General features: G+C 54.2%; 1 protein-coding gene across 1 annotated transcript in view; it reads left to right on the plus strand.

Annotated features, from left to right (window-relative positions):
- GTF2IRD1 (GTF2I repeat domain containing 1) overlaps window positions 1-8,373 on the plus strand; it is a 79,253-nt gene that overhangs the window by 64,848 nt on the left and 6,032 nt on the right. Inside the window, exons 21-22 of the mRNA XM_023515703.1 lie at window positions 7,407-7,484; window positions 8,070-8,262. Coding sequence (XP_023371471.1) covers window positions 7,407-7,484; window positions 8,070-8,262 — 271 coding nt within the window. The remainder of the gene's footprint in view (window positions 1-7,406; window positions 7,485-8,069; window positions 8,263-8,373) is intronic.

Genomic DNA, 8,373 nt, shown 5'->3' on the forward strand with positions numbered 1-8,373 from the left:
GCGCCTTAGCAGCTTGAGCCACAGGCGCTGAGCCAGAGTTCAAGTCTTGAGTTTTCCACTTCCCAGCTGTATGCCCTTAGACAAATCACTAAGGCACCCTGTGTCTCATTTTCTTTGTCTGTCAGATGGAACGGGGGATCTCATCCTGATGGGTTGCTACAAGCCTAAACAGGTGATACATGTGGGCCCAAATGCATGCTGGGTATGAAGCTGGCTTATGAACCTTACTGAGCTGGGCGGGCATGAGGACCAGTGTCTCCTGGCAGCAGAAAGTCTCTGTGCTTCCACCACCCTCCCTTGTCATGCCCATGGTGTCAGAGCTGGCAGCTCCCCTGTTGTCCAGAGGACAGTGAGTCTCAGCAGGTGAGAGTGACCTGCCACTGAGCATATACCAACAGGTGCCAGGTGCCATGTCCAGCATTTTGCAGTCACCATCCCAAATATTTACACCACAGTCCTGCAACCTGGGCATATACTTATCCCCATTTCATAGAAAGGAAACTGAGGCATGGAAAATCAGAATCCTCAGCCAGGTCTCATTCCCTGCTGCCTCCCAGGAAGGGGAAGGGTGGACCTGATGCCACCCAGGCAGATGCTGCAGAGCAGGAGAACCAGGATGTCCTGCTGCCCCCAGAGTGGTGGCCTGGTGGTGGGCAGGATGGAGGCAGCAGGGAAACCAGCCCATCCTCCAACCCCCAGCTCAGCCTACCATCCAGCCCCTCTCTGCCCAGGCAGGAGAAATGGAGGCTGACCAGGCCAGCTGAGGCCTCGTGCTTTCCCTTCCTCCTGGGACTTCCAGGAACCTGATTGTCCTGAACCCTGCCCAAGGAGAGATAGGGTCACCAGAACTGACAAACTCAGTAGTGTCACCCTTCCTCCTGTCTCCATTTGTACACTGTCCCCTAGGTAGGGCGTCTCTGGGGAGAGCACGTGCCATGTCAGTGCATGTGGCAGGGCCAGGAGCATCTACTCAGTTGTCTCCCATGGCTCTGCCCACCTGGGTTCCCTGAGTGCACCTTGCACCTTAAAAATCAGAGGAAGAGGAACATGGGTTCCCAGGCCAACAGCCTCCTCTCACCCCCACTATAATTTTGTATTTGGTGATCTGATGGCTGAGGTGTGTCTAGGCACTAGAAGGGCTCAGAAGGGATCTTGGGTACCTAGACAGTAGTTCAGCAAGCTCAGTCCAGACTTCCAGAGAGTTCGCTATGTAAAGTGGGTCAAAGCCAAGGGGCCCTCCTGTACCCTGCGTCCAGGCAGGGTTGGGGTGGCAGGAAGACCACAGGCTGGGCAATGGCTCCTCTCGCTGCAGCAAGACCTGCCCTCCTAGAGCCTCACCTTCATCTGTAACATGAAGATGGTGGAATTCCTGGCAAGCCTGTGCTCAGGGTCTAGCAGAAGTTGACAGGTGACCCTGAGCACATGTTGTTCAAGGGAGGTCTTCTTGGACAGAGGACAAGATCCTCCCCTGGCAAGTTCCCTCCACCAAGGCAGGGATACCCCCTGGATAGCCATACTGTTCCCTGGAGGGCCAGGCACCCCTGGGTCTGCCATAGGCCTGGATGACCCAGCCCAAGCCTGGCAAAGGGTGGGGCTCTGTTAAGATGTACAGAAGGGCAGAGGAGGGATGTTGATTGCACCATCTCAGACTCATCCCAATTCTCCCTCTCAGCAGTCCTTACCTTGCTGCTGGCTGTATCCCTCTGGCGTTGGTGATCGTGTTACCAAAATGAAGTCATCAGTCTGAGCTGGAGACCTCAAACTAGGTGGGGACAGGCCATGGCTGGCCAGGGCCCTTGTACTGGCCAGCCCACATCTCTGTGGGCCAGTTGGTTTCAAATTGTGTACATAGCACAGCTGTGATTCAGTCAGCCTGGTTGTGTCAGTTAATCCTCAGGTGAACAAAAGGTTTGAGAGGACATGATGGGAGCTGCCTGGGCAGGCAGGGCCACTGCACCAGAGGAGAGGAGACCAAAAACCCAGGAAGTACCAGAATAGGCAGGAGAAATGCCAAGGGTGGGGGTTGCCCGTCCATGCGGGTGTCACAGCTCAGGGGCAGAGGGTCAGGTCACTGCAGTGGGGACAGGCCCAGCAGGGCTTTTTGGACAGCACCAAGGTCAGACCAGGAGGGTGAGCCCCTCCTACCCTGTGTGCTTAATCAGAAAGGAGTACTTGATGTATTACAGAAAATGTTCTCTCCAAGATGAGTAAAACAAACCCAAAGGGCTTAACGGAATAACTACTGAATTTATCTGCCAGATATGTATAAATTAGTTTCCTGAGACTGGGATAATCAAGACATGGATCTAAACCTTAAACTCTCTTATAGTATTTTTTTTTTTTTGAGACAGAGTCTCACTAGATCACCCTCCATAGAGTGCCGTGGCATCACAGGTCACAGCAACCTCCTACTCTTGGGCTGAAGTGATTCTCTTGCCTCAGCCTCCCAAGTAGCTAGGACTAGCTAGGTGCCCACAACAACACCCAGCTATTTTTTGTTCAGTTGTCACTGTCTTAGCTGGCCTGGGCTGGTTTTGAACCCACCAACTTTGGTGTATGTGGCTGGAGTCATAACCACTGTGCTAGGAGTGCCAAACCAGTACTTTTTTTTTTTTTTTTTTTTGAGACAGATTCTCACTTTGTTACCCTAGTATAATGACATGGCATCATAGCTCACAGCAACCTCAAACTATTGGGCTCAAGCGATTCTCTTGCCTTAGCCTCCCAAATAGCTAGGACTACAGGTGCCCATCACAGCCCTGACTATTTTTTAGAGATGGGGTCTCACTCTTGCTCAGACTGGTCTCGAACACATGAGCTCAGGCAGTCCACCTGCTTCAGCCTCCTAGAGTGCTAGGGTTACAGGCATGAGCCAATGCACCTAACTATAGTACTTTTTTATAAGTGATGTTAGGTCCTCCAACAGGCCAAGATTTCCATTTAAGGTTATGTGGAAACTGAGGCTCAAAGAGGTTGAGCAGCTTTCCCAACACCACACAGTGTTACAGTTACAATCATGATTGTCTTGCTGTCTACGGAGCCAGGGACTTGCCCTGTCACTGGACCACCTTCCTGCCCATTGTATACAGGCATTCTAGCAGGTACATTTAGGACATCCATCCACCCCATATTGAGTCCTGACATTTCCAAATGGAGACACTCTGAAATGTTTATAACATTAGTGTCCTTTACAACCAGCCCAGCTCAGGGGAGCTAAGGTAGGCCCACCCCAGAATAGGTTTACTGACTTGGCATTCAGAATATTAATAACCTTTTAAGTGAACCAGGCACTGGCACTCATGTGCTCGCTCTGTCTGTGGACTTTTCCTGTTGTCACTACTATTTTACAGATGAGAGCATTGAGTGGTGAAGGGATTACCCCAGGTCACAAGCTGATAGCAGAGCCAGGATTTGAATCTGAGTAGTCAAGGAATCTCAGGAAGACCACAGAGCTGTGACCATGGCCCTGCAGGCCCCTGGTTCTTGTACCCATCCCCTGGTGTTCTCACCAGCTGTCTGGGTGGCTTCCCCGATTCTTGTGTGGCCTGTGACCAGACTAGACCTGAAGGTGACAGGACTTGCCAGAGTGGCTCTATTCCAGCTGAGGTCAAGGCCACTGCTGCCCACAGCAATCCTTGGGGAACTCCACAGAGATGGGCCACCACAATCCAAATGGTGGGTGTGTGGCAGAGCAGGCAGGGCCCTGGTTCTCTCAAGAAGGGGGTCTGGTGATCCATCTGCTGCCTGTGAAGAGGTCCACCCAGCTGGGCCATCTGAGGATCTCAGCTTTCCCACTTGGCGCTGATCAGAGTGGGAGAGGCAAGGTTCTTCAGTCAGAGACAGTGGCCATGATTAATGTCCGGGAGAAGGCACTGGCCTGTGGCCTGCAGAGCCAGGCACAAATGTCTGTTCAGGTTGATACATTGCCTTTTCCCCTTAGCGGGGTGGGGTGAGTGGGTCTGGGGCACAGATGCGGATCCACTGGCAGGTCCCAGCCCATAGCAGGCGGGGGGTGGGGGGCTCCTCACCTGTGGCCCCGGCTCCCTCCCAAAGAGCAGGTGCCCCACTTTGCCAACTCAGCCCAGGGAATTGCCCCGGGTTCCTCTGAGTCCCCAGAAGGACAGGTGCCCTTGCCGCTTCAGCCCCCACCAGACCTACCTCACCATTTCCTTCAAAAACTCAGCCTTTAAAAAAATGGAATCTCTTCCCTCTAAATGAAATAAAAACAAAGAGGTGGCAGGAGCTAAAAGCAGAGAGAGGAAGCTGGGCATCCTCCCTGAGCCCCGGGGCCAGCCCACTGTCTGCATGATATATATGCTGTGTTTGTTCCTGTTGTTGACAAAGGTATCAAGCACCCCTCTGCCCCACCACACCCCAGGGGTGTTCAGGGTGCCTTCCATCCTGCCAGGATGTTCATGGCTCCCCGCCTGGGGCCCATGTTCTGCTAGTATCCTGTTGGCTGCCCCATAGTGCCACTCCTCCTCCTTAGCTGGGTTGGAGGGGGCTCTACCCTAGACCAGGTGAGACCTGGAAGGAACAGGGCATTTCCTCACCAGCTAGTGTGTGTTGAGCACCCACAGGTTACCGGGAGTTGTGTGTCTTGCTCACCTCTCACAGCCGCCTTGGGGGTCAGAGTGATAAGCCCTCACGTGCAGATGAAACTGCATCCGTGGAGCTTTGGGCCCTGGATCCCTGCTACAGGCACCCAGGGTACGGGACAGTTATGTGCTATCTTCTGTGCTCTTCAAGGGGCAGCACAGTGTCCAAATGGCCTTTTTTTTTTTTTTTTTTTTTTGACAGAATCTCACTTTGTCACCCTTGGTAGAGTACCATGGCGTCGTAGCTCACAGCAACCTCAAACTCTTGGACTTATGTAATTCTCTTGCCTCAGTCTCCCAAGTAGCTGGGACTACAGGTGCCTGCCACAGCACCCAGCTATTTTTAGAGATGAGGTCTCACTTTGGCTCAGACTAGTCTGGAACTCCTGAGCTAGGCAATCCACCCACCTTGGTCTCCCAAGTGCTGGGATTACAGGCATGAGCCACCACGCCCAGCTTCTAAATGGGCTTAAAAAATATTTATCCAGGGAATAACATGAGCCAGGTTTCTAATTCTGGGGTCTGTGCCCCACCACAGCCTGGCATTGCCTCTCCAAGGCAGAGGACAGCCTGTCCTCTGTTGGTATCTGTCCATCCATGCCACGCTCAGGCAGTGGGAGTGTTGGGGTGGCAAGTGGATGTGCTCTGCAGACCCTCCTGGTGCACAGAGACAGCCACACCTGTCCACTCCATGTCCAACAGCAGGCATCCTCAAACTATAGCCTGCAGGCCACATGCAGACCGCCTAGGACATTTATCCGGCCTGCTGGGTGTTTTTGCCACCGCTGCCTGTCCTGCTTAGCAGCCGACTCGTCCCGGGGCCCACAGTCCAGCCCTCCAACGGTCTGAGGGATGGTGAACTGGCCCCCTGTTTAAAAAGTTTGAGGACCCCTGTCCAACAGCCATAGTGACCTGAGCTGACTGGGCTGTGTCTTGGAGAGGCCTGCCCGCTTCCTTTTAGACAGCAGGCTTTGTCAGGCACTGATGGTGAATCCAGCCCTGCCCCTGGCATCGGAGAGGGAGAAGACAGAAATGTGGAATCATGGGCTGAGAGAGCAAGAGATGTAGAAGGAAATACCTTAAAGATCACCCCCACCCTTCTTTCTACAGATGGGAAACTGAGACCTCAGGAAACCCAGGGCACACAGTAGGGGGGGACCAGGGTTTTGGGGTCAGACGGAGTAATCCTGGCAGTTATGTGACCTTGGGCACATTTCTTAACCTCTCCAAGCCTCTGTGTCCTTGGCTGCAGTGAGAGGCAGCCCTGATCGTGTCTGAGAAAGCTGCCAGCAAAGTATCTGCACACACCAGCTTGCGGTCCAGGCCGCGCTCTCCTGTTCTCTGCATGTGCTGCTGGGCCTGCTCAGGGTCCTGCCACCAGAGGAGTCCTCCATGGCAAGGGGACAGATGGAAAATGCCTGCTGCCTCCCTGCAGGCTCCAGGCCCTAGCCCTCAGGCCCAGGACCCCCTCACAGTTTTCTGCGTGGGATCTGAAGTAGAGTCAGTTCTATTCTTGCCACGTCAGTGTCCTGAAGACCACGTGGAAGGGTCGTGCTGAGACGGGGGAAGAAGGGTCCTGGGGATGCTGAGCTTGGGATCTCGGCTGAGTTGGGGCATCTCTTCCCAAGAGAGCACTGGAGGGGGACAATGTGTGGCATGTAGTGTCTCTAAGGCTCCCAGGGGCTGGCCAGCTTCAGTTGGAGGGAGATGGAGCAACTTGGAGATGTGTAGACCCAGATTCCAGAGGCAAGAGCATGGGCACCAGTAGGCCAGACCAGCGCCCTGTGGGGATTGGGAATGCCTGGGTGGCCAGGGAAGGAGCTCTGGGAGCAGGACCAGCCTCAGGATGGTGTGGGACAGGATGTGGGGAGCTGTGTCTGAGCAGCACAGAGCCCCTGACTGGGAGGGGCAGTTCTGAGCTGGCTTCAATGGAAGTGAGTCCCGCCTAAGGTTTTCAAGATTAAAATAGGAGTTGTTTTGTTCCAAAGACTTGCTCTGCCCCCATTGCCCTGCCTGTGACCAGCTCCTCCCACCCACCCCTCCACAGGCCCAGCAGTGTGGCCACATGCTTCCAGCACCCTAGCCCCCTCCCAACCCTGGCACAGGCCCGAGAGTTCCTCTGAGGCTCTGCCCTGGACCCTTCTCCAGCCCAGGCCCTGCCTCCAGAGCTAACTGACCTCAGCCACCCCTCTAGGATATAGAGAACTCAAGGGAAGCAGCGGTGGCCCTGCCTGGGCACTGGACAAGGAGAACACAGGGCCGTGCCCCTGCTCCCAGGCGCAGTCTGCTTCCCCATCACAGGCCTCAGCCTGCAAGCAGCCAGGGTGGACTCCCGACATGGGCCCATCACTGCCACCTCCCCTGTACTACCTGGAAGTTCAGCCACATCCAGCACACAAGATGAGGCATTTCACCCTTCCATGCTGGTGCACAGCTGTCCTTCCATCTGGTGTCTTCCCACCTGTGCTGCATGTCACAAACTGCTGCCTGCTTTTCAGAGCCCCATTAAATATCCCACTCTCCTGGGGGCCTGGGCAGGAGAGTGTATGTCCTGTGGCACTGGAGGGGTGCGTGCTGTGACCAAGGGACAGTGGGCTTGTGAGCCCCTCGGGGAGGAGTTTTGCCTCCTTATGATGTGAGGCCTGTGGCTGGGGGTACTGATATGAAAATGTAGGATGGATGGGCAGACATCAGAGGCCGGAGAGCAATGCTAGGGGTGCAGGCTGCCCCTTCCCGCTGCCTGAGAGAAGGAGCAGGATCGATGGCTGAACCCATGCTGACTCTTGTGCCTTTGTCCCCCTCTTATAGATGAAGATGACGCCAACAGACTAGGGGAGAAGGTGATCCTCCGGGAGCAGGTGAAGGAGCTCTTCAATGAGAAATACGGTCAGTGCGTGGGGCTGGCCCTACTGGGTGACCCCCTCCCTCTGTAGCCAGCTTGGCCTCCAGTTGCCCCTAGCTGGCCTGCCTGCTCCCCAGGGACACGGCTGCCTTGTTCCTGATTCCTACATGGTGTGTGTGTTGATTGTTAAAACTCTCATGAAACTAATTTATAGCTTTCACAGGAAAGCTATAACCCAATTTTAGCCCAGTAATATGGGGAAAGGGAGGGGAGGGGAGGGAGGGTGGGAGGGGAGAGTGATTGGTGGGATCACGCCTATGGTTCATCCTATAAGGGTACATGTGAATCTCTAAATGTAGAATATAAATGTCTTAACACAGTAACTAAGAAAAAGACATGAAGGCTATGTTAACCAGTTGGATGAAAGTATTTCAAATTGTATATAGAAACAGTACACTGTACCCCATGATAGTATTAATGTATACTGCTATGATTTAATTTAAAAAAAAAAAACTCTCTGTATGTCACAGCTGCTGAGCTGGGGCATGCCAGATTCCAGCCCTTTCCCTAGCGGGCTTTGCCTTTGACAGGGGTCGTGTGCCCTCAGTCTGACCCCCTGTGCCTTCTAGGTGAGGCCCTGGGCCTGAATCGACCTGTGCTGGTCCCTTACAAGCTGATCCGGGACAGCCCAGATGCTGTTGAGGTCACGGGCCTACCTGATGATATCCCTTTCCGGAACCCCAACACATACGACATCCACCGGCTGGAAAAGATCCTAAAGGCCCGGGAGAACATCCACATGGTCGTCATCAACCAGCTCCAGTGAGTGCAGCAGGCGGGGTGGGGGCGATGCCATGGGAGGGTGCTGCCTGATCTAGGAGGGACAGATCCCAGACAGGAGTAAGGGGGAGAAGGTTTTCACTGGCACAGGTC

The sequence above is a fragment of the Otolemur garnettii genome, unplaced genomic scaffold (genome assembly GCF_000181295.1).
Source record: "Otolemur garnettii isolate 467f Iridium unplaced genomic scaffold, OtoGar3 scaffold00077, whole genome shotgun sequence".
In the NCBI taxonomy this organism is placed as follows: Eukaryota; Metazoa; Chordata; class Mammalia; order Primates; family Galagidae; genus Otolemur; species Otolemur garnettii.